Here is a 27541-nt window from a genome sequence, read left to right on the forward strand (position 1 = left end):
GCATAAATAGAATACTTATTTTCTTTTAAAGAGGAATGTCTGAAGAACAAATAATGTTGAAACTAGAAATGTATCTTGTTTCCTTCTGTCAAAACCTTTTTCCCAAAGTTTGCATGCCCATTCTCAAGAAGTATCAAAGATATCGCAATATGATTTTAGATTCTAGTTCTTAATAAACTTTTCTTTTGGAATCTTCCATTTCAAGGCCCTACATTGTTCAGTCCCAGAGATATGGGGATCTCAATGCAGCTCCATATTCAGATTGTTGAATATTACCCATTTTCAGGGGCTGAAAACCCACATTTGGTTTTCGACCACTGATAATGCAATGCAACAAAGATTGCTAAAGTCAACAGATTTTACTAACAGACCTGCCAATCTTTCTGAAGTCATTTTTAGCCCCCTCTGAATCTCGGGTGAAAAAGATCATATTAATAGTGAATTACTCAGTGAATTTTCATCTATGACATTTAATATTTTGGCTTCATCACTATACATGTCTTATCTTGTCTTATCATATCTTTCTTCAGAAAAACAATATTATTAATTTCAATATCATTATTTCAACTTCCTCATTTTTAAAGCTCCAAAGTTGACACAGGTGTGTTGCAGGATGTAATTGATTTCTTCAGAATTTTTTCCCAGAATGACCCTGCTCTGTGGTCATTTACTGGAAGTTTGTTTTAAACCAGTACAGAAAGTTTATTTTTGTTCGTGTGCATGCTGAGTTGATCTCTGGGTAAAAAGAGGTCACTTGGAAACATAAAAGCTTCCTTTTGCAGGAAAAAATATTCAGCAAACAACAAACAATGCTCCCGGCACATGATATTTTTCCCTTAAAAAATAAAAGTTTTTGTGTGTGTGTTGTCAATAGATTTCAAGGTGATTGAGAAAGTGCCAACTTTATCTAGACTGTTTACATTGTTGAAGCTATTTCCTCGGCCTCTTACTGTATAGAATAGTATGATAGAGCATTGCTACTTTCTCACATCTATCTGATGCAAGGCCGTAACCATGTCTTGAACATTGGGGGGGACCAATATAGGCTATATATATATTTGATATACACACACACACTGACGTTCAAAAGTTTGGAATCGGTATGTTTAAGTTTTTTTTTTTTTTTTTTTTTAATACATTTCTTTCATCAAGGCTGCATTATTTTATCAAAAATACGGAAAAAGAAAACTTAATTTTGTGAAATATTATTGCAATTTAAAATAACAGTTTTATATTTTAATATACTTAAAAATATAATTTATTCCTTGTGAAACAAAGCTGAATTATCAACATTATTACTCCAGTCTTCCTTCAGAATTCAATCTAATATGCTGATTTATAATCAATGTTAGAAACATTTTTGCTGCTTCATATTGTTTGGGATTTGTGATACTTTTTTTCAGGATTCATTTGTAAATAAAAAGTTAAAAGGAAGACTGTTAATCCAAAAATAATTTTTGTGTTACAGTATACACTACTAATCAAAGGTTGGGGTCAGTAAATTGTTTCTGTATTCTTCTTCTTCTTTTAAGAAATTAATACTTTTAGTATTAGTAAGTGATAGTAAAGACATATATTGTTAGAAAAGATTACTATTTTAAATAAATGTTATTTTTTTTAATCATTTTATTCATCAAATAATAATAATAATAATAATAATAATAATAATAATAAAAAAAATTAAAAGCAGCACAACATGTAATGATGCTGAAAATTCAGTGTGTTCCTGTGGCTCAGTGGTAGAGCATTGTTTCAGCAGTGCAAAAGGTTGTGGGTTCGATTCCCAAGGAATACATGTTAGATAAAAAAATGTTAGCCTGAATGCACTGTAAGTCACTTTGGATAAAACCGTCTGCTAAATGCATAAATGTACATGTAAAATAGGAAAACAATATTTAATATTTCACAGTATTAATGTTTTTTTCTGTATTTTTGATCAAATAAATACAGCCTTGATGAGCATAAGAGACTCTAGTAAAAATAATAAAAAATCTAACTGTTTTTGAACGGCAGTGCATAAAAAGCTATATTAATGCACACACACACACACACACACACACACACACACACACACACACACACACACCACTTGCACACAAATCAGAGCAGAGAAACTCATTGTGTATGGCCCGCTGCCCCGCGACTTTTATAAATAATAGCTTTGATACTGGATCGCTCTTTTTTTTTTTTTACAGTCTGTGGGATCGCTACATTATATTACTCAACAATGAGGAGGTAAAATAGCAGGTAAAAAAACCTGCCTACTTTGACTTGATTGACCATCTTAGTCATTGTGACATTGACAAGTGCTGTTAGACCATAGCGGCAGAGCACGCTGAAGATATAACTATTAAAGGCTTTGTCATCCTAACAAGAGCGCTGCGTAATGGAGTGCAGCAGATCAATGCAAGAATTTCAAATATTGGGGGGTGGGGGGGCAGTTTGGCCACTTTTAATTATTGGGGGGACTTGTCCCCCTCAATGTCTATGGTGGTTACGACCCTGATCTGATGTATTTGTAGAAGCCCCGCTCCTCCTCCAGTTCTGTCCACTAGAATAATTTCATGCTCTTCCTCGCCATTTCTCCTGCTGTTTGCACCTCATTAGTGCCAAGTGCATTAATTAGTGCAGCTTCATTAGCAGTGAAACTGTTAGACACAAGCGACAGATGGAGGTGTTTGTGTGCTTGCTGAAGATACTGATGATTTATTGATAGTTGTTGAACCTCTGTGTTTACAAATGTCTGTTAGAGACATCAGACCCCTATGGAGTGCTTCTGTAGTGTCAGTACTTTAAGTTAATTCCCAACACTGAGTTAATGGTTGTGATCCACACTGTACTTGTGTTTTTTTGGGTCTGTCTTTGAAGTACAGCATCTGTCGTTTAGCATGTGTACGTCTGAACTCCCCCTTTCTCCTCCAGAAACAGTCATGCATAGTAGAGCTGTTAAACCCAGAAAGCTGTCATGATAAAGCATTCAGTCATGTTTTAAATATATATTAATAACACACATGCATTTATTTATGTATGCATGTATGTATGTGTATGTATATGTGTGTATATATATATATATATATATATATATATATATATATATATATATATATATATATATATATATATATATATATATATATATATATAAAACATGTATGTGTGTGTATAAAAAATATCAATATATATTTATTTTGTAATAAAAATATATTTGAATATTTGTATATATTTATTATAATTTTAATATTATTTAAAAAACGTTGTATTCATCAAAAATATGAAACAATGATAATTTTTTTTTTCTTGAGCACCAAATCAGCATGTTAGAATGATTTCTGAAGGATCATGTAACACTATACACTGAAAATTCAGCTTTGCCATCACAGGAATAAATAACATTTCAAAATACATTTAAAAAAACCCCCAGATATTTTAGAAAACAGTTATTTTAAATTGTCATAATATTTTAGAGTTTTTACATTATTTTTGATGAAATACATACAGCCTTGGTGAGCTTAAAAAGCTTTTTTTAAACTCCCAGAAGGAGTGAGAGAGAAGATCTGTTTTCTAGCCTCAGGCACTGCTCTGTTAACCATGCTGAGCCACCAATATTCAGTTTCCATTTAGCTGTTTTTGGTGTACATGTAGGTGTTGATTTGTTTTGGGTTTGGCTCGTCTTTAGTTTAAGCTAAATTTTGTGAATTTATCGTTGTGTGGTGTTTTGCTGTCAACATGAATACACAACAAAATGACAAATTTTCTTTGTGGACATTTTTTCTGTTAAATCATCAGATCACATGCATAAAAAAAAATAAAAACGCAACACTGCCCAATATCTTATAACATACAAAAATCATAAATTAAATTATAATAAAATAGAAAAACGTTATTAATCGTTCTGATTTTTTACATCATAATAATATTTCACAAAATTAAATTTTTCCTGTATTTTTGATCAAATAAATGCAGCCTTGATTAGCATAAGAAACTCCTGTAAAAAACATTAAAAATCGTTCTGATCCCAAACTTTTGACCGGTAGTGTATACACACACACACGTAATCAATGTGAATAAGATTATTATTATTATTTTTTTTTATTATTATTGGTATTTAATTTCTGAATAATAATGAATAAATAATTAGTGTGTGTGTGTGTGTATATATATATATATATATGTATATGTGTATATATATATATATATATATATATATATATATATATATATATATATATATATATATATATATAATATCCTGTATTTTAATATATTTTAAATTAAGTATATTGTATTACAATACATTATATTATATTAGTATAAGTATAATATATTAAATATACTTCTGTTAAAATAAGTATATTTAGCTTACCATATAAAAGCTGTTCTCTAAAGATTTACTAAAACACTAAAAACAGTTCAGCAAATATAAAAAAGCATTTAGTCTTTTTTATTGCCTGTTTTGATTTTAGTATGAATATACTGGTTGTTTACATTAATATTGCGCTTCACAGGTCATCTCCTGAAGTCAGATGTAGAGGGATTTGTTTTGGTGCACACATCTTGAGCAAATTCATCTTCATCTTCCGTTATATCTCTCTTTCCTGATGTCTAATGCATGCTAAATTGAGCCAAAAAACCCAGATGTCTAAAAAGCATCTCGCCACATGCAGGCCTCTGCGAGCCAAAAAGACAGCAGCTCATCTCGCCACATGCAGCTCATCTCGCCACATGCAGGCCTCTGCTTGTACCCTTGTTCGTTGAGGTGATACCATTGTCCATTGAACTCACACATGGCAGAGGAATGGTAGAGCTTCCTCTGTATGTGAAGATTGAAATGTGGTTGGGTTAAATAGCTGTGATTGATTTGTGCGTATGAGTGGCTATGTGGAAGGTAATGGTTTGAAATGAGCACTCCTGCAGTACTGGAATGTTTTGGTCACTCTCGGGGTCCACAGCGATCTGATCGTTTGGTCAGACGGTTTCAGTGCATCCGTTGCCACCCAGAGACGCAGCTTCATCCTTGTCTCTGTACATATACACCAGCCATGTTTTTAGACTGATGTGATGGTTTCTAGAAGGAAATAACTTGTTGAAAAGGTCATAAACTTTCAGTTCTTCAACATAAAGCACATTTGAAAAAAAAAGTGAAAGTCGTGACATTTGCCAAGTATGGTAACCCATACTCAGAATTGGTGCTCTGCATTTAACCCATCCAAGTGCACACACACAGCAGTGAGAAGTGAACACACACCCGGAGCAGTGGGCAGCTATATCCAGCGCCCGGGGAGCATCTGGGGGTTCAGTGCCTTGCTCAAGGGCACTTCAGCCATGGGTATTGAGGGTGGAAGAGAGCACTGTTCATACACTCCCCCCACCTACAACTCCTGCCATCACCGAGACTCGAAACCTGTGACCTTGTGGTTACAAGTCCAACTCTCCAACCATAAGGCCACAGCTGCCCCAGCTGTGAGCACAGATTCATTTCCTTGTAAACAAAGCCAGTTCTTATAAGTCCATTATCAAGAAAAAACTTTACTGTTTATCTCATTTGTCATCCAGAGCTATTATGCCTTTCCCAGAATTATGTACTGTATTCTCTCTTTGAAGTGTTGTTATACTGTTGACTTCCTCAGCTTTCAAACAATGTCTTTTTTGTTTTCTCACAGTCCCTCGTATGAACGGTCACTCGAAATCTGAGCGTTTGAATCGTGACTCAGCTGTTGTCTATGACAGTGCATCAGTGATGAGCAGTGAGCTGGAATCTAGCTCTTTTATCGACAGTGAGGAGGATGTGGATGCCAGCAGGTCAGACGTCACCCAATGGTTCATTTTCCAGGAACAATTAAATGCAAATCTGATTGGCTCAGATTGCAGGATTAATTTCCTTTCAAACAATGACTATACTTGTTTGCCCACTGGCATGACTATATTTCACTCTTAATTAGGGATGGGCGATATATCGCATGCGATTGTCACGCGCATTTCGTCAGTAAAACCGGTTCCCTGATTACCGCTAAATCTCCATCACCTGCTTTCAAATGGAGCGGCATTTAATAGACAGAGCCGTAAATCACTGACAAGCTACGCAATATCGCGTTCATTATCGCAGATGAATCGCCTTCGATAAAGAACGCGATATTGTGTAGCTTGTCTGTGAACTACGGCTCTGTCTATTAAATGCCGCTCCATTTGAAAGCAGGTGATGGAGATTTAGCGGTAATCAGGGAACCGGCTTTACTGATGAAATGCGCGTGACAATCGCATGCGATATATCGCCCATCCCTACTCTTAATTTAATTTGTAAAGCTGGCCAAAGAATTAAATATGAATTGAATCTTTAAAATTAAGCATTGATTATTGTTTAGCGGTCAATTGAAATGATTCAATCATGTTTAATCTTACATTTTTCCCATAGTTAATGCATTCATGATTAATGTAAAAAAAATCATAATGTACCGTATGCAAAATGATATTCATTTTGAGATTTGCTAAAGATTACATTAACTAGGTGTTATAAAATATTAACTAGATGACGGCAAAGTAAACTTTTTTTATTTTATTTTTTTAAGATTTTTATGTGTGAATGCTTCAGTGCCAGTCAGAATTAAACAGTTATAAGGGCAAAATAAATTGTGGAAGTAGTTTCAATTGAAAACCTAATTGAGAATTGACCTCAAAACTGAACTCATATTGTAGATCATGTTTGGCCACCAAAATAATGCACTTAGAGTTTCATAAAACCATGCTGTTTCATTAGTGTAAGGTTGACATCTGCTGTGACCTTTCTTTTTGTCTGAAGCACAGACTTAGCACTTCAACCGAGCAGAGCTCTTCATCACAACTCATGCGTAGACACAAGCGCCGACGACGGAGGCAGAAAGTCACCAAAATGGACAGGGTGAGAAATATGGTGGAACAAGTACACGTTTCTACATTAAAGTGTTTTATCTGTTCTAATATTTTGTATGTTCTTTTGACAGTCCTCATCCTTCAGTAGTATTACAGACTCCACAATGAGTCTCAACATTATCACTGTCACTCTCAACATGGGTAAGAACTTCTTCACTAGCTCAGTCCTTTCTTTTTCCCCATCATCCATCCCGCTGCCTTCTCCCTTTTCTCTTATGTGTCCACTCCACCTGATAAATAATCCAAACTTCCTGTTTTTCAAGGTCTAGTGTGCACAGTGTGCTCTAAATATAGATGAACCTGTCATTTGGAAACAGCCTTATCTCTCTTTCTCACAGAGAAGTACAACTTCCTGGGCATCAGTATAGTGGGTCAGAGTAATGACAGAGGAGATGGAGGCATCTATATTGGCTCCATCATGAAAGGTGGTGCGGTGGCGGCTGATGGCAGGATTGAGCCTGGAGACATGCTGTTACAGGTATAATAATCAGCAGTCTGAAGCCACTTCCATGAGGGATCTAGAGACTGATCTAATGTGCTTTAAGGAAGATTAAAAATAAAAAAAATGTGCATTTAAGTTATTGCCAGTATCCACAATGTTACTAACAGGGAAATTCTGTCACCATTTACTCACCCTCATGTTATTCCAGTAGGTAAATACCAATTAAATATTCACCAGGAAAGTTGTCTTGAATATATCCTCATTGTCACTGTGTGAATAAGTTTACACAATGTAAATTTAATAGATAATTTACACTAACAATGAATCCATTAACAGAACTGAAACTGGCCTGTTATTGTAAGTCTCTTCTCTTTTTTTAGTTTCTAAATGCACTTGTGGAATTGTCAAGATTTATTTGGGTCACTTCCCTGTGTTGTTGACTTATGTTCTACTCCCTTAACGTTCCTGCTAAAGAAAGACCACAAAGGATATAATGGTGCTTTCAAGTATTTTGTCATTTATTTACATGACAGTGGGGTTTTCCTCAGCCCGGTGATCTGATTTAGAAACAATAATGATGAGGTAATCCTGTGTTGTTAGGTGAATTTTGCAGAATGATGTCCAAGTGACCATAAAACATCATACATTTAAAGGGGTCATATGATGTTGCTAAAATTTTGTGTATTTGGTGTTATTAAATGTGTTTATGAGGTTTAACGTTCAAAAAACACATTATTTTCCACATACTGTACATTATTGTTTATCCTCTATGCCCCACCTTTCTGAAACGCGTCGTTTTTTACAACGCTTATCGGTCTGAAAAGCGAGGTGTGCTCTGATTGGCCAGCTATCCAGTGCTTTGTGAGTGGCCGAATGCCTCAAGCGTGTGACGGAAATGTTACGCCCTTTGACAAGACAAAAACAATAAAACTCATTACAAACGTGCCATTTGTTGCATCCAGTGGGGACATAATTACAGCCTATAATGACTTAGGCTGCATTTACACTGCGTTTCTTAATGCACAGATCCGATCTTTTGACCATATCTGATTTTTTGGCCCGTCTGTTTACATTCATTTTAGACACGACTGATATCCGATATCTGTGTTTACATAATTCCCGCCCAAAATGATTGTGAATGATCGCACATGGTAGATCCTCGGGTTTTGAATGGCCGTGCTATTCAAATGATGTATTATTTATATAATTCACGTCGAGTGGCCATTTAGCTATTATTTGCCAGCATGGACGATGGCTGTCATGGATGTTTTGCAGCTCAAAATCTCACTGAACGGATAAATGACAAATTTTCATTTGATATGCTATTTTAAACAGCTCGTTAGAGGTAGAATTCTTTAGTGAAATAAAGTAGCGCCAAAATGATATTTATTAAATGAATTCGAATTAATTAACGAGAGAGAGACCTCGCGAGTGTGAAGCTTGCAAACAAGTGAAAGTGAAAAGTCACCTTAAAAAACACCTCAAAAGTCACCTCATTGCTAAGAAATATAATGTAGCTTTTAGTAGCGAAGCTGTTGTATTTATAAAATTCATGGGGCAGAGGTTGAAAACCAGCTCCTGAATGTGCATTTTTTAAAGTTTCCATCTCAATAAAATGCTAGAACATACAGCACACTGGCATTTGGGCAAACGTGTCACCCTCACATTGGGTGTTCTGCGGGGAATCGGATATGTGTGTTTAGATGTAGGTCGGATGTCCAGATATCGGATATGTATCTGATTTAAAACCACATTAAAAAACTCATAACATATGATAAAAAAAAAAAACTAAACTCTATTTTATATATGTTTTTACATGCGTGCATCAAATAACGACCTGTCTCAGATGTGGGCAAAAAATCTGATTTTTTCTGCAAGTGTAAACGCAGCCTTACACTGTGTTTTTACGCGTTGTGTTGCATCGTGCCGTGCTGCGTAAACATAAAACCATGTCTGCATTTGTGATCGGAGAAATGACAAACAACAAGCCCTACTCTACACCAGTGGTTCTCAATTCCAGTCCTCGTGCCCCCTAGCTCTGCATATTTCACACATCTCTCTTTGTTAACACCTGATTCAGATAACCAGCTCGTTAGAATTGACCTCCGTGCATGAACTGTGTTCCCATTGACATGGTCCCTACATAGTGTTCATTGCTCCCTACTCCCTGAGCAGGGGAAATCTGTAGAAGTTACCTTACCTCGGAACATTCATCCACGGATTTGCGCTGTGCAACATCTTCACACACGGACAAGTGTGACATCATATACCTCTGTAATAAAAAAAACAATTTAAATTCATATCTCGCACATTTCAATGCACTTTGAATGGAACATATACAATCGTTTCAAACTGGAATCATGGCAGAATATCCTGTGATGTCCACTTCACAGGGCACTTGCGTTTGAATAGAACAAACGTCTGAAGCCATAAGAGAAGCATACAAAATGTGCAGAGCAGGGGGGCGTGAGGACTGGAATTGAGAACCGCTGCTCTACATTGCTCAAAACTCACGTTTGAATCAGTGTCAAATCCTTTACATATGTAAACATACTTACAGACTGTGAGTCAGAACAGCCGGCATTGTAGTTTTCTCTCCCAGGATCTGGAAACAGTCCTCCATAAAATGTGCTGCACACTAAATATTTGGGTTGAACTGTTCTGGAACAGTGTTGTAAATACAACTTAACCACTGATTGCTAGTTGTCCTAATTTGGAAGGCCAAACAAAGTATTTTCGGTTACACAACAAAACCCCATCACAACACAACACGACACCGGCACCACAAAAAAAAAAATCAAATGCCATGCCTTCTTTCTTTGCTTGTGGTTTGCGTTTTTTGAACATTGGGGTGGTGTTATGCAAAGATCTTCCCAACATCGTGACGTAGACATGTGGGGGAAGCTCGCAGGCGTCGTTTAAACGAGAGAGAAGTTTTAGGGGGGTGTGGTTGACTCCTTTGATAAAGAATATCTCTTTGGGTTTGAGACTTTAGTCTTTGCAACTTTACAGATCTTCTTTATGCACCAAGAGCTTGTAACACTCCAAAGAGAAAGGAAACATTTAAATCGCATCATATGACCCCTTTAAACAAACAGGCAGTTTGGTAGACGAGAAACTGACTCATTGCTTTTTTTCAAGCCATTCTTTTCAAGAATTAATTCACCTAAAAGTAATTATTTACTCACCAATTTGGTCCAAACTCATTTGAATTCCTTTCTTGTGTGAAATTTAAAAATAGTTATTTTAATTAAATCCAATGTAATTACAATGAATTTGTAGTAAAAATGCACTACAAAAGAAGTCCTGATTTACTATTCTATATTACTAGTCTTATGTGAGGAAAGTTTGCTGTTGACTTACGTTTTGGTATGTTTAGCCCTATTCGCACGTGATTAGTATTATCTGGGGACCATGTGTGATTTTGAAATGACCCCCCCCCCCCCCACACACACACACACATCTGAATTTCGTGTGGTTCATTCGCACGGGATAGGCAAAGCCTGTGATTGTACTAAAATTTACTGACTTATCTCTCAGATACGATGTCAAGGCTTTGAGAGTCCCATTCTATGGTCCGGTTAGATGGATGTAAATGTGTCATTTACATTTCACCAGGTTAAAATATATCTCAAGCTTTATGCTTGTTTTATTTGTAACACATTATCCTCAAAACCTCTTCAGCTTTGGTTTCTGCAAATTGTGTAGCGATATGATAGCCCCTAAAATACAATCAAACAATCCAATGCAGCTCCATTTTTCACGAAAGATGGATAAAAAGGCACACAGGAAACAAAAACCTTGGAAAATGCTATACGATCTGCCAAATGCTGGCCAAATCACAGAGATGCTGATTCGCACGGGACTAATATTATCACAGGACCTCGTGTTTGGTGAAAAATGGTAGGTCATTTGTGGGGGATTTTTTTACTCTACAAATTACAGACATCAAAGAATTAAACAGGATTAAACTCAAACCCAAAACCAAAATGATGGAAATTTTTTTCATTAATCATTTACCCCCACGTCGTTCCAAATCTGTAAAAGCTCTGTTCATCTTCGGAACACAATTTAAGATATTTTGGATGAAAACCGTGAGGCTGCGTATGCTCTTCTGTATCATCCGTGCCACAAGGATGCACTGTTTTCTTTTAAATCAAAGCTAAATACACGTAGAAACAGCACATCCTTGTGGTGCGGATGATACAGAAGAGCATACGCAGCATACGGTGATATGGAGAGAGATTCATTATTTTTATTTTCTTCGCTTACAAAAAGTGTTCCCATCGCTTCATACCCAGATTGATGGGCACGTCTGATGGCAGATGGAGTATTCTGACGACGACTTTCATACCTTTTATGGACCTTGACACTGTAATTTACTTGGCAGTCTATGGGACATTCCCAGGCCTCCCGGTTTTCATCCAAAATAATATCTTAAATAGTGTTCCAAGACGAACTGAGCTTTTACGGGTTTGGTACGACATGGGGGTAAGTGATTAATGACAAAATTTTCATTTTGGGGTGGAGTATCCCTTTAAGATCACAGACAACCTCCGCAATTATTACAAATGAATGGAGGTCACCAGGTAATACTAATACCATGCGAATAGGGCTTTTGTCACACATAGCTATCAGACTTCAAAATATAGTGCATAGAAGTCATTTATTCTACTTTTATGAGACCTTTATGGAGCTTCTTAGTCATTTTGGAGCTTGACAGACCTAATTTTCATTCACTTTCTTTTTATTGAAAAGAGTGGCCAGGATTCTCTTCAGATATTCACCTTTAATGCTCCGTAGAAGAAACTAACTCGTAAGAGTTTGGGGGAAAAAATAGTTTTTCTAAGGCGTACTATCCCTCAAATAATTGCCTCAAATAGGAAAAATGTATGTAATGCTTTAAATAATGGGAGGTTTAATGGAAGTATAATTTTCTCAGGTCAATGACGTAAACTTTGAAAACATGAGTAATGATGATGCTGTCAGGATTCTACGGGAGCTCGTCTCCAAACCTGGGTGAGATTGGTTGTTATACCTCAGTTGTTTGATCATTTTTCTCAGTAAATCTATCATAATGCTCTCTTTAACATTGATTCATGTTTCATTTGTCCTCTAAAGGCCGATAAGCCTAACAGTGGCCAAATGTTGGGACCCCTCTCCTAGAAGCTACTTCACCATTCCTAGAGGTATCTACCGCCTATCATTATAGACATGAAGATCCATGCCGCATTCGTCCAGTTCATTTTTTGGGTCACCTTTCGGATTGTACATAAATTCTGATCTCTGTCTGTCCTCAGCCGAGCCGGTGAGACCCATCGACCCTGCTGCCTGGATCTCACATACTACAGCACTTTCTGGGCCATACCCCCATTATGGTATGATCAAAGTCAAATTCCTGCATCCTAGATCATCTGTCAATGGAATGGCATACTTATCATGCTCAACACTGTAATTTCTCCCTCATTTCACAGAGTTTGATGACCTCCCCCTTTCGGTGTCAAAAACAGACATGGCCACTATAGTAAAGGTCATGCAGCTACCAGATTCAGGCCTGGAGATCAGAGACCGAATGTGGTTGAAGATCACTATAGCCAACGCTGTCATCGGTTTGTGCCTTTAATAGCTGTGGTTTGAATTTGTTGGGTGGGAGTTACTTTCCTTGTGCCTTGTTTATTGCATGCATCAAGTTTTCAGTAGATGTTTTGCATATTCAATGTAATTGGTGTTATTTTTTGTCATTGCTCAATCTCTGTGTTCCAGGGGCTGATGTTGTCGACTGGTTGTTCTCACGGGTGGAGGGCTTCAAGGACCGTCGGGATGCTAGAAAATACGCCAGCAGTTTGTTGAAACACGGCTACCTGAGACACACAGTCAATAAAATCACCTTCTCGGAGCAGTGCTACTACACTTTTGGAGACCTGTGCCAAAGTACAGTCAACACACTTGAGTTAACAAAGATTTTTCAGTCTTAGAAAAAAGTCTCTTATATCACCAAGGCTGCATTTACTTGAGATACTTACAGATAAAACTGTGATTATCTTTACTATCACTTATGACTTAATGTATCTTTCTGTCAAAAATTCTTCTGTTTTCAGATATGGCTTCTCTCAATCTCAATGAGGGTTCTAGAGGTGGAGGCTCTGACCAGGATGGTCTTGCTCCTCTTCCTCCACCAGGAACCAACCCCTGGCCCCTCGGAGGTCAGCCCTACCCTTACCCAGGTTACCCCACTCCTCCACCAGGCTTCCCTCCTGGATACTCGGATCCTTGCCACAGTTTCCACAGTGGCAGTGCAGGCAGCCAACAGAGTGAAGGTAGGTGTTGTTTGTGTGTAAGAGAGTGCAATAAAAGATGCTCTGATAGATAAAAGGGGAAATCCCCTTTTCACACTCGTGCCCACACACAATCTCGTGAGCTTCCTGTGTGATTTTTTCTTTCAGTTTCTGGAGTGCCTAATGATAAGTAACAACTGTTACATTGGTAACTGCTCAAATGTACTATAAATGGAATTTATTACAGTAAAAGAGAAACCATCAGTGGGTTTATTGAAAATCTGTATGTAGGATGATTAGATTCAATACTATTATATGTTAAAGCAGATTGAGTTTTGCTTTCAGTAGCGAAATGAACACGTTACCCAGCCAGAATGACATCAGTGGCACAAGACTAGTAAACCATGTGCACATATTTGCATGAATAGAACACTTCTCAGTTTTGACCAATTATTCAGAAAATATAAAGTTTTAAAACTCAACTTCTTTTTGACATTTTAGCAGTTACTCGTGTAAATCAAATGCATAGCAAATAATTAGTCAGATGCAGTTAAACTAGACGTAAACAAAGGCTGGTGTTACATTCATAACACCATTGCTGGACATGAAAATAATCTATAATGTGAATGTTTAGAATTAATGTGTAATTGCATTCAAGGCACTAGACATATTATAAGTTAAAGATTTAGAACAGACTTTAATATTGACACCAGACTATATGTGACCGAACAGTATGCATGACAAAGTTGATACTGAAAGTACATTTGAATAAACAGTCCCTAATTTTCCCTAAAGATACACTACTCAAAAAGGAAATATTCTGATGTTTTTGTATTATTGCTCCTAAAAACTTTTAAAAGGAGAGATTTATTGAAAATAAAATAGCATAATAGATAATACAAGAATAATGGAGTAAAATAGAAAAATATAAAATCAAAAATTAAAATTTATTACTTTTTCTGTAACCTCAGATTTGTTTTTAAATATCTCTGTCATTGTGAGATTTATTTATTTATTTATGTGAGAATATATCTTTATCATTGTTACAGTGATACTTTCTTTAAATTAAATTATTTATTGATTTTATAAATAAGTCAGCAAATAAATATCTAAGAATCTGGCTAATTTAGTACACTCTAAAAAATGCTGGGTTGTTTCAACCCAACTTTGGGTCAACTATGGACTAACCCAAGTTTTAGGTTCAGTATTTCTTTATTAAATTTTTAAACAACGTTCATCAAAATGCCATTGACATATAAATGAATAGCCAAAACATAAAAAAAGTTTTTAGAGTGTCAGACTAAATCAAGGTCGCAAATGCCAACTATTTTCTTTTTAAACATTCCATTTCCAGAGCATCATCATTGTCGCTGTTTTCACTTGGATATTCCATATATGTGGTATGGCCAGACTTTTAAATCATTTACACTGCTTATGCCACCCTTTGCATAAATGTGCATGGTGGAGTTAGTACAGAGTTGGGAATGTGTATCGGTAATAATGCAAAAGTCATTGATCTTAAAGACTTTTTAACACCGATCCAGCATACTCAAGTTTGGTCGCTTTGGGAAGCATAACATATGGTGGCATCACAGAAACTGGGGGGCAGGGTTTTTGTGAAGAGCTTGTTGGTATATTCGGTGTGGGAGTGTGAGATGGAATATCTGGTTGGGCAACATGTCGTAATTCTAATATTCCCTCTGTTTTTGCTGGCCGTCTATAGACTGATGGAAATTTCTTCTATTCACAGGGAATCTGGTAAGATTAGCACTCTCATTTAAATGTCCTCCTGCCCCACGTTTTCTCCTTGACATCATGTTATTCCAGTGGTTTGTCATCATATGGCATATGACTCATTGGGGTGGCCATTGTGACACCCCAGCTGTAATGCTTGTTTGTGTTTCTTGTGTGGGAATGTGCAGTTTTACCTTCCTTGTGCATGAGAATCCGACTGATTCTCATCCTTTGAAACGTTATGTAATACACTTAATCTTTTTGCCAAAGTCTGAATCAACTAGGAAAAGCTGAAATGAATATTTCCATGATACTGTATGATGTGAGTTGAAGCTTATTTCATTCACAAGAACTGTATTATCATAAAATTTTGACCTACCTTCAGTGCTAAATGTTAGTTAAAACTCATTACCACCACAAAATTTGCATAATCGTACCATATCAATTTTGTTGATGTATCGATGTAGTTAAGTACCCTCATGGTATTGCTGTCCTTCACACTGTGTCCTAACCAGGTGCGACACAACAATATTACAGCCAATCAGAGCACAGATGAAGAGCGTGAAACTAAGAACATGTACCTTCCATGATGCCTGTCCACACAGCTTTTTTAAAAATGTTGTTTCTTGTCAGAATTGGGGAATTTGCATGACATGAGGGATTTGTTTGGTCTTCGTCAAATTCTACAATCATTCTCTCTTTGTCTATGTTTGATGTTTAATATACTGTACACTACCGTTCTAACGTTAGAGTTCGGTTAAGATTTTTTTACGTTTTTGAAAAGTTTTGTCTCTTATGCTGTTTTGATCAAAAATACATTAAAAATAGTGACGTCAAATATTACAATTAAAAATAACTTTTCTCTTTTAATATATTTTGAATTTTTATTTATTCCTGTGATGACAAAGTTTAATTTTTAGCAGCCATTACTTCAGTCTTCAGTGTCATGTGATCCTTCCGAAATCATTCTAATAAGCTGATTTGGTGCTCAAGAAACATTTCTTAATATTAACAAGGGTTTTTTTTTTTTTTTTTTTCTTTGGAAACCTTGATACATTTTTTTTCCAAGATTCACAGATGAATAGAAATTTCATAAGAACTGGATTTATTTGAAATATTCAAACAATGTAAAAGTCTGTACTGTAATTTTTTTATCAATTTAACACATCAATGCTGAATAAAAGTATTTACTTCTTCAAAAAAAAAAAAAAACAATTTCCTCAAAATTTTAAAAAGTAGTGTAGATGAGAAGTTGGATTTTTATCCAATGAGATTTCAAGTTGGTTGACTGCAGAAATATAAATCAAGCAACTAAACAAATGTAGATTTGCTTGACACGGCTGTAATTCGAAATTCAGGTAACCTGGGAAAAATGGCTGACATTGCGTGTTGAGTCTGGTTAGCATATGGTTTTGTGAGGGGAAAATTATACTACTTTTGTCCAAACACATTTGTCTTTCACCTCAGGTAGCAGAAGCAGTGGTTCCAACCCCAGCACTGGGAAAGGACGGAGACCCTCCCCTCGAGAAAAGGACCATAAGGCACCGTGCTGTGGGGGCAGCGAATCAGAAATGGGAACATGGGTCGGAAGGAGGGGTGAGAGAGCACCCAGTCAGCTGAGTCATCAAAGCCACAGCCGCTCTGCTGCCAGTCAGGCCCACTCCAGCCACAGCTACGTTCATTCTGGGTACAGCCACGGAAATTGTCACAGCATCTCGCAGCATAGCCACAACTTCACCTACAGCCATGCCCCTTTCATTCAGCCCAGTCATCTGTCCTGTGCCCATAGTGAGAGAAGTCACGGCTCTTCGTACGGCCCGCCGGGTCTGCCCCCTCCGTACTGCCTTGCTCACCTCGCCCGCAAAGCGGCAGCAAGCAACAGCCCACCTGGGGCTCCTCCCATCCGGGAGCTAGCAAACGTCCCCCCAGAACTCACAGCTAGTCGGCAGTCTTTTCAACACGCCATGGGCAATCCATGTGAATTTTTCGTTGATATTATGTGACAGGAGAGTGCCTTCAACCCTTTCAGAGCACAAGGCCTACTTCCCGCAGCTTGCTTAATGAATTTTTGCTACTGACGATCCCTGCACTGAGAATGTACAAACTGACAGCCCAATTTAAAGCTTTTAAAGGGACAGTTCACCCAATACTGAAAGTTCTGTCATTTACTCTCATTTATGCACATGTAGGGTTTCTTTCTTCTGTGGAACAAAAAAATTACTGTTGTAATTGTCAATTAAAACGTTTAAAAATTGTTATTGTTATTGTAATTTCCTTGGCAACTAACAGAAATAAATACATTTAAGTTGAAGTCCTAAAATGATTTAAATGAAATAAAAATGGCAATATAGAAATATTAAAAATAATAAAAAGTAATAACAATGACAAATTCACATACTTAATAAATAATAATTATTGTATTAATAAATATAATAATGTAATAATATACATAAATATTACTAAAATGTTCAAATTAAAATGAAAAAAAAAAAAGCTATTAAAATGTTTTATAAAATAGTATAACAGCATATACATAATACTAAAATAACACCGCTATTTTTAATATATTTTTTTAAATCCCGAAAACATTTTATTCAGAATATCCTGACAACTCTTTTCTATATAATTGGAGTAACTAGGGACTGGGGCTGTCAACGTACAAATTGACGAAAAATCAAAAACATAAAAGTATCATAAAAGTAGTCATAAGAAAAAGGAGATTATTATTTATTAACAGCTTAGCTTTCTGTTTCCAAAATGTATAATATGTCTTCAGAAGACTTGAAATATAGCCCACTATGTCAAATGGACTGCTTTTTTTTTAGCTTGACAACCTGTCCCCATTCACTTCTATTATATGCAAAGGATCGAACAAGAGATATATTTAACTTTTTTGTTAAACAGAAGAGAAAAGGTATTTGAAAAAAAAAAAAACATAAGAGTGAGCAAATGACAGATTTTTCATTTTTAGGAGTTTCTTTCTTCTGTTGAACACAAAAGAATATATTTTGAAAACTGTTGGTATCTGAACAGTTGATGGGCACCAAAAAATACTATGGAAATCAATGGTGCCCATCAACTGTTCTGATGCCAACATTTTTCATAACATCCTCTTTGTGTTCAACAGAAGAAAGAAACTTTCTTGAGAAAAATGACGTAATTTTCATTCTGGAAGTTAACTACTCCTTTACCGTTGATTCAATGTTATTTCAATCATAGAAAGATACTTTAAAAAAAAAAAAAGCACAACTGCAGAGTTAAATTAGACTGTGACACAAAAACTACAGTACTGCAGTAGCAGCACAAGATAACACAACTAATAAGCTTTTAACAAGAATGTCAGTGCATCAGACTGTCTGCTTCTTACACGCAGCTGCTTTAAACTTTGCACAAATTACAAGCCAGAAAACTGACATAACAGCTCTTGAAATAGTCTTTACTTTTAAATGTATCCATGCTGTGGAAGTGGATTTTTTTTCTTACACAGTTGCATTTGACTCTACATTCACAGAGTTATAACCCTGTTGACAATCAGACATTATAACATCATAATGTCCCTAAACATTGTTGAATGTATTGTCTTGTGAGGCTAACTCAAAATTCCCTCATTAGCTTGATAGCATGTTAAGCTATCGTTAAATAAATGCTTGGACGTGTTCATTTTAGACTCATGGTTGCCAAATGTCGCAAAAATATCCGTCATGAACTCTAAATGTACGATACAGTTTTAACAATAACAAACAGGTGCTTTTCATAGAGTCTGTGAACTGACTGTTCAGATGTCACCAGTTGTCTTAGTATTACCACTGTATTACGAACGTCACTGTACAGTTAATGCAGTAGAGTGATAGTAGGCCTGTAAGTTATAACATAGATATTAAAACAAGCAGATAGGCTAACCAAAGTCCCTTGACAATTAGTGAGTCATGATTTTTGTTCTAAAACAGCAGTGAGGGTGTTGTCTTTGTTCATAATGTTCTGTTCCATGAACTGATCTATCTGCCTGAGTCAAAACAGGAAAGAGTATGAATTTGTCAGGCACTTTTGAAATGTAACTTCTGGGCCCTTCAGAATGAAATACTGATTGCAGTGAAAGTGGTTTGCTTTTTTGTTTCTTCACAAAAGAAGAAGAATAAATTGTAAATATGATAACACAAATATATTATATAAATATATAAATGAATCTGAGAAAATAAACTTTTAAATATTAAGAAGTGGCCAGCCATTTTCTTGTTTTCAAGTTTTTTTTTGTTTGTTTACTCACGAACACAGCTTGTTACAAAAGTAGCTTATTTTGGTCTATTGTCTGGCACTAGGTCTCCAGTATTTCCTATTTGGCAGAAAACATTGGAGTGTCTTGTAAAAGATTAGGGTGGTGATATCATTTTTCACTATCTGTGTTTTGTCTGCATGATTTGTGCTGCCAAAACACCAGATCATTTTCAAAGAATAGATGTTTTCTGTCTACTACTCATTGTCCTGTACGCCCATAACAAAACTTCAGACAGAAATGTAACAAAAATCTATTCTGAATAACTGGCAGTTTTTTAGGATTTGAACACATTTTGACATGCATTGTCAAGCTGTTTTCCAAATATAAATAATATCCTAAATTATATACCTAAAGTCATAACGTCATATAGTGATATAGTATACTGTATATAGGCTATATTAGTGGTATCAAAAATAGCGTTAACGCAGGCAATTTTTTTCAGTTTAATGCGTTAAAAAAATTCAATTCAAGTTTAGCATATTTGTATAGCGCTTTTCACGATACAAATAGTTGCAAAGCAGCTTTACAGGAAATTAAGTTTCTACAATATATTTAGTAGTAGCTTGTCAGTGGTGACTGTCAAATTGATGTACATACGGCAGAAATGTGCGGTAAAATTCAGTTAGTAACATAATCAGACAAACAATGAACACTATTAAGAGCAATGGACCCTTTTCACAAGACTGTGATGACGCGTTTTATTGTCATCATCGTAAATCCAAAAAGTTTTTCATATTTGTATTTTTTACAAAATTTATGTACATTTATAACACTATTCTTTGTCTTATATCACCTTTGCATCAAATTAAAAAAAAAAAAAACAGTTAACGTCGACATGAAACGGAAGTAGCGATTGTCTTTTTTTCTCTACTGTGACATCTATCTGAGTGAAACGGCATCTGAAATGAAAGGGCGGGACTTGATTTTGTCCTTCGGGAATTGATTGGATCGTTTGAACAGGCGCGAGAGAGAGAGAGACTGCCTGAATGACTGAGCGCATCCTACATCAGGTTTAGTCATATTCATAAAACAATAGTTTGCGATGTCCTGAGAGTAATGTTTTGGTAATATCCTAATATCCTTTCAGTTTTTAAGGGTAGTGTACTCCCCCATGGCTTGCGTCAGCACTGGTCAATGCATTGATTTCTATAAAGTAAAGCATCAGCTTCAATTTCTCCCCGTTATTTATCCCAGCGTTTACCCATTACGTCATTAGCTCCACCCTTGCGCCATAGCTTGTGACCGGAAGAAAAGAGGAGTCATTTTGAGGGGGAGGAGAGGTTAACGTTTTTGATTAAAGTTTTTGTTTTACTCAGCCTCGAAGCATCCTAGGTGTATGTGACTTTCTTCTTTCAGACGAATCCAGTCGGAGTTATATTAAAAATTGTCTTTACTCTTGCAAGCCTTTCAATTGGGGTAAGCAGGTGTTTGTTGTCAACAGTTCAGAAGACGTAAAGTAAAGTGCGCGCATCTGTAATAAAGCATCCCTCACACGGCTCCAGGGGGGTGTATAAAGGCCCCCTGTAGCGAATCCATATGTTTTTGTAAGATAAATATCCAGATTTAAAATGTAATTTCAAAACTTTTTTTTCTCACATCTGCTGACTGTGGGAAGCAGAAGACGTGCAGGCAGATGACGTAGTATGTCAGCACTGCATGGTTACTAATGAGCGTGGAGAGAGAACAAAACAAAACACCGGTCACAAATTAAAATCACGAAACGAGGATTTGTATAGAAAAACGTTGAAGATTTTGCTAAAAGCCAATAGGAGACTTGTGTAGAACCTCAGTGAACAGACATAAATACATAAGTGAATCACCACATTCCAAGAACAACCTAAAGAAACCTCTCTCAGCCATCTGTGGGTCATAAAAATGACCAATGACCCTTCTAACGCCCAATTGTCTGGACCGGTTTCCAGTCTTGTCTGGTTCCTATCCTTCAAGGGATCAACATTGTAAAGAAAAACCTTACTCAACCAACACAGAACAAAGAACGCTGTATCTGGAAATGTTCCACACTACTTGACCCCATGACTGTTTAACGCATAAATTGATAATCTTATCAGTTGAAAAAACAGATTTACGTTGACTCAGATGCTCAGCAGTTCTACACCAGTTACACTGTCATGACCTCCTCGTCCTCGGGAACACACGACTCCCCTCACATCCTGCATTCCAAAAGAACACGCCCACTTCCTTACAAAGGAGCACACGCAAACTCACATAGATGATTTCAAAAGACAATCATTTAAAAGTATAAAAGTGCAACTATATTCACAAATAATATGTTTTAATTCTTATATATGCTTGATGTGTTTCATGTAATCGGTGCAAGTTTAATAAATGTTATATAACCCCTTTTAGTAGATAAGATTATTAATGTGTATGCAAACTACCCGATATCTGAGCTTGAATGAAAGCTTATTTTATGTGCAAGACTTTGAAATGAATGAAAAGCTGTTATTTTGAACAGTGTGTTGTATGACACTTTATAGAAGTTATTAACAAAACCTGCAAAGACATTTCCACAGTGATGAATTAAACAGCATGTTAATTTATGAACGAAAAAGGAACCGTATGGGGCGTGACTAAGTCTTGCAACAAACTGATTGGAAGATTGTGTCGTGGGACGGACTTATTCAGCTTGATCAAAACCCCAATCTCGGAGCAGATCCGTGCTCGCTTGCTTTCTTGATATTTGGCTTCTTCGCCTTGTTGACCGCGCTACAAAGAGCTCACATGCTGTAACGTCATGCGAGCGAGACTCCAGAACTCAAACAATTTGAAACTTTGTGACTGCCGGAATCTTCAAAGTCTAGCCAAGCAAAGAAACTCTCAGATGAACTTCCGAAGCTCCTACGTCACAAGGCGAACCTCCATTCCCCACGAGGGTTCTCCCAAAAGACGTCAACCAAACAACAGATCTGCAAGCAATCAGAGGTGCTGGGATTCCCTGAGATGAGCCAGAGCAAAACTCCAACTCCTCTCAACTCAAACGCAAGTAAACAAACAAAGCTTTATCTCTTGCTGAACTGGTGTGTATTGATCTTAAGCAGTAAAGATAAGCCAAATCTCTTAAGTTAAACTTTGCCCAGATCTGGCTACCTAGCTCGTAGCTTATTAATTATCACAAACATGTATTAACCCGTGCCCAAGGAATTATACAAATATTCAAATTAGTAAGGTATACTGATGTTAACATCTCGCTGGACGAACAGTTGAAGAAGTATAAACTAATCAAATTTTGGAATCTGTTCAATCAGGTTGATTTTGAATCTTCAGATTCGATTTTCCCAGAAAACCTGAGATAAAAAAGAGAATTCCTTACACTGGTTTTCCTTTTCTAAAGTGTTTCTACATTTCCCAGAGGTGCGTGCGCAACGCATATGTCTTCAGTCTTCAGCCTGCACATCTTCCGCTTCCTACAGTCAGCAGATGTGAGAAAAAAGTGTTTATTACATTTGAAATCTGGATATTTATCTTACAGAAACGCATGGATTCACTACAGTGGGCCTTTATTCACACCCCGGAGTCATGTGAGGGACGTTTTATTACAGATGCGCGCACTTTATTTCACGTCTTCTGAACTGTTGACAACAAACACCCGCTTACCCCCATTGAAAGGCTTAGAAGAGCAAGGACAAATTTTAATATAACTCAGATTGGATTCGTCTGAAAGAAGAAAGTCACATACACCTAGGATGCTTCGAGGGTGAGTAAAACATGGATGAATTTTCATTTTGGGGTGAACTAACCCTTTAACTTGTCAGCTTATTAATAGAGACTTTAAGACCTAAAGTAGGCCAGAAAAGGTAAAGAGAGTTGAGAGAAAATATGATGCATGTCAGATCCGTGTCATGTTCTTAAAGAAATAGCAGCCAAAACAACCTAATAACAAGCTGCTGTGATGTCTATTAATCAAAGGACAAAGAAAAAAGAGGGAAAAATAACTTTTATAGCTTTAAGGATTCATCTATATTTAATTTAGAATTGAGTGTTTGATAACTTCAATTTCAGTTTCTGTATATTTCTGCTGAAGGGCACAGGTAAATATGGCATTTATTATAATGGGTTTATGTGAAGATGGTTTTAAGTTCACTTAAATTAGAAGTTATTTTTTTTAAAGTCTAATAAATGTTAAGATTGATAGCTCTTAATTATACTGTAATGTTGAATGGCTATAGTCAATGGTTAAATATTGGGGGGGGGGTTTCAAAGCGGGGGTTGCAATTTGCATAGAGAAATCAGTATTGGTATCATTGATACTGGCCTTCAGTCATAAAAAAAAGATGCCAGTAAACAAATATTTAAAAATGTACTGTTTTTATGTTGTTTGTACATTAATTTGAAGATTGAATGTGAAATTATTTCAATATAAAAGTATATTTCAAAAATTTAATTTAAGGGTGATTAATTCAGAAAAAATGTGCGATTAATTAGCTATTTTTTTTAATCGATTGATAGCATATATATATATATATATATATATATATATATATATATATATATATATATATATATATATATATATATATATATATATATATATATATATATATATATATATATATATATACACACATATATACACACACACTCACCGGCCACTTTATTAGGTACACCTATTCAATTGCTTGGTAACACAAATTGCTAATCAGCCAATCACACGGCAGCAACTCAATGCATTTAGGCATCTAGATGTGGTGAAGACGACTTGCTGAAGTTCAAACCGAGCTTCAGAATGGGGAAGAAAGGGGATTTAAGTGACTTTGAACATGGAATGGTTGTTGGTGCCAGACGGGCTGGTCTGAGTATTTCAAAAACTGCTGATCTACTGGGATTTACATGCACAACCATCTTTAGGGTTTACAGAGAATGTTCCGTAAAAGAGAAAATATCCAGTGAGCGGCAGTTGTGTGGACGAAAATGCCTTGTTGATGTCAGAGGTCAGAGGAGAATGGGCAGACTGGTTAGAGATGATAGAAAGGCAACAGTAATTCAAAAAATCCACTCGTTACAACCAAGGTATGCAGAATACCATCTCTGAACACACAACACGTCAAACCCTGAAGCAGATGGGCTACAGCAGCAGAAGACCACACCGGGTACCACTCCTGTCAGCTAAGAACAGGAAACGGAGGCTACAATTCACACAGGCTCACCAAAATTGGACAATAGAAGATTGGAAAAACGTTACCTGGTCTGATGAGTCTAGATTTCTGCTGCGACATTCAGAAGGTAGGGTCAGAATTTGGAGCAAAGAACATGAAAGCATTCGGCAACGGTTCAGGCTGCTGGTGGTGGTGTAATGGTGTGGGGGATATTTTCTTGGCACACTTTAGGCCCCTTAGTACCAACTGAGCATCGTTTAAACACCACAGACTACCTGAGTATTGTTGCTGACCATGTCCATCCCTTTATGACTACAGTGTACCCATCTTCTGATGGCTACTTCCAGCAGGATAATGCACCAAGCTCAAATCACCTCAGACTGGTTTCTTGAACATGACAATGAGTTCACTTTACTCAAATGGCCCCCACAGTCACCAGATCTCAATCCAATAGAGCAGCTTTGGGATGTGGTGGAATGGGAGATTCACATCATGGATGTGGAGCCGACAAATCTGCAGCAACTGCGTGATGCTATCATGTCAATATGGACCAAAATCTCTGAGGAATGTTTCCAACACCTTGTTGAATCTATGCCATGAAGAATTAAGGCAGTTCTGAAGGCAAAAGGGGGTCCAACCTGGTACTAGCAAGGTATATCTAATAAAGTGGCCAGTGAGTGTATACACTACTCAAAAGGAAACATTTAATGATTGAGTATAACACCGAGTAAAATATCAGTCTGTCCAGTTAGGAAGCAGAAGTGATTGTGAATCAGTTTCACCTGCTATGGTGCAAATGAAAATGAAAGCAACAGGAGGTGCACTGGAGAGACAACAGCAAGACAAAAGGGAATGGTTTTGCAGGTGGTGGCCACAGACAATTGCTCTTTCCTTATCTTTCCTGCCTGATTCCACAGGTAGTCCAGGTCCTCCAGCATAGGACATCCATATGTGCTGTTGCAAGGAGGTTTGGTGTGTCTCCCAGTCCCAGCACAGACTCGGTCTTGAGCGTTGAGGAAATACAGTGAGCCAGGCTGTTACAAGAGGACAGCTGGACAGAACCGTAGAAGGGTTACGTTCCCCAGGCATGATTCCATTTGAGAACATCTTGAAAGTTATGTATGGGATGTATTGGAGCATCTGAAGCTGCAGTTTTTTTTTCTTTGATTTTATATATATACATATACATATATACAGTGGGTATAGAAAAAAATCACCCCCTTTTAAATTAATCACATTTTGTTGCTTTGCAGCCTAGAATGAAGACCTACACAGTTTTTGTCAGAATTGCTGAGTTGGAAACAGAATCACCCCTTCCTAAAAATTACTTGTAAACTCAATCAGGTGGAGCTAATCACCTTCTCAATGGCGCAAAAAAAGCAAATGGTCAACTGTGGGTGGCAAGGCACTGTCAAAAGATCTCAGGGATAAAGTTGTGGACAGGCACAAGTCAGGAGATGGATCCAAAAAGAATTTCAAAGGCTTTATCAATGCCCCGGAAGCACAGTGAAGTCTATTATTAAGAAGTGGAATGTATTTGGTACAACACAGACCCTCCCTGGATCAGGACGTCGCTCCAAACTGGATGAAACTGGTCAGAGAGGTGACCAAGAGGCCTACAGCAACTCTGAAGCATTTGCAGGAATTTATGACAAAGAGTGGTCATTATTAAGTCAAGTCAAGTCAAACCAGGCTCAGTTGGGGGGCCAGTTCTCCTCTAGCCAGATGGAAACCAGCATTGCGTGGTTAAATTCCAGGTGCTGACCATCTGGACTGGATCTGGGTGGCTATGGTGACCTTGGAATAAGAACGAAAGAGACTAATATCATAGATGCCATTCTTCTTACGATATACACTATTTTATACAGGGACTGGAGCACTTGTCAGGATAGAAGGAAAAATTGATGTAGCAAAATACCATTAAATTCTTGAGTTAAATCTGCTGCCCTCTGCCAGAAAGTTGTCAATGGGAAGAAGGTTTACCTTTCAACATGACAATGAGCACTGCAAAACTGCACACAGTGGTTAAAGGAGAAAAGGTGAATGTCCTTGCATCATGGCCTAGTCAGAACCCAGACCTAAACCCCATTGAAAATCTGTGGAATGACTTGAAGACTGCAGTCCACAAATGGTCATCATCAAATTTAACTGAACTCGAGCAGTCCTGCAAAGAAGATGGACAAATATTACAAAGTCTAGGGGCCCTATCATACACCCGGCACAAGTGTTTTTGCTAGTTTCAGCCCGACGCAGTTCTAATTTTCCTGTCCAGCACCGCATTGTTTAAATAGCAAATTAATTTAAACCCATTTGTGCGCGTTAAAGAGCGCGTTAGTAATATGCGCCTATAGGCGGGTGCACGACGCGTGTACACTTTGCTTATTACACACTCAGGGACGCGCAGCAGCACACGAACATTTTTGAAAATGAAAAATTACATTCCGCCATGTAAATAGCGAACCCGCCATGGCGCGAGCTCAACTGGCTTTTAAAGGGAATGGGAGATGAGACTCTGTTTTCCCATCGTTAAACTAGCAAAAGTGGATTTGGACATGCCCTGAGTGCACCTGCGGCGTGCGCTTTAGACCATGCGCTTACAGTGCCTTGCGAAAGTTTTTATACCCCTTCATTTATTTCATGATTTTTTATGTTGCTGCCTTATTGTTAAACTGCTTTAAATTACTTTTTTCCACATAAATCTACACTCTAAGCACAGTAATACAATAATACACAATACAATTTCTTACACAGTTCTCTGGAATACTTGATTCTGATTGGTTAGTTGTGACATTCCGAGGTT

At 37.0% G+C, this 27541-nt stretch overlaps 1 protein-coding gene and 1 long non-coding RNA gene across 3 annotated transcripts in view; both read left to right on the forward strand.

Annotated features, from left to right (window-relative positions):
• LOC109082698 (segment polarity protein dishevelled homolog DVL-1-like) overlaps positions 1-17608 on the forward strand; it is a 32977-nt gene extending 15369 nt beyond the window's left edge. For both annotated transcript variants that reach the window (XM_042713371.1, XM_042713372.1), the window contains exons 5-15: positions 5661-5799; positions 6799-6892; positions 6975-7044; positions 7242-7381; positions 12288-12364; positions 12467-12534; positions 12646-12723; positions 12820-12954; positions 13109-13276; positions 13444-13662; positions 16822-17608. In XM_042713371.1, the coding sequence (XP_042569305.1) occupies positions 5661-5799; positions 6799-6892; positions 6975-7044; positions 7242-7381; positions 12288-12364; positions 12467-12534; positions 12646-12723; positions 12820-12954; positions 13109-13276; positions 13444-13662; positions 16822-17357 (1724 nt within the window). In that variant the 3' untranslated portion in view covers positions 17358-17608. The remainder of the gene's footprint in view (positions 1-5660; positions 5800-6798; positions 6893-6974; positions 7045-7241; positions 7382-12287; positions 12365-12466; positions 12535-12645; positions 12724-12819; positions 12955-13108; positions 13277-13443; positions 13663-16821) is intronic.
• A 224-nt stretch (positions 17609-17832) lies between these two features.
• Positions 17833-26259, forward strand: LOC122135099. Its single transcript, XR_006153330.1, has 3 exons — positions 17833-22631; positions 23118-23342; positions 25659-26259. It is a non-coding gene; the product is annotated as an uncharacterized LOC122135099 (long non-coding RNA).
• Positions 26260-27541: the final 1282 nt, after the last annotated feature.

Source organism: Cyprinus carpio, chromosome A23 (genome assembly GCF_018340385.1).
Source record: "Cyprinus carpio isolate SPL01 chromosome A23, ASM1834038v1, whole genome shotgun sequence".
NCBI lineage: Eukaryota > Metazoa > Chordata > Actinopteri > Cypriniformes > Cyprinidae > Cyprinus > Cyprinus carpio.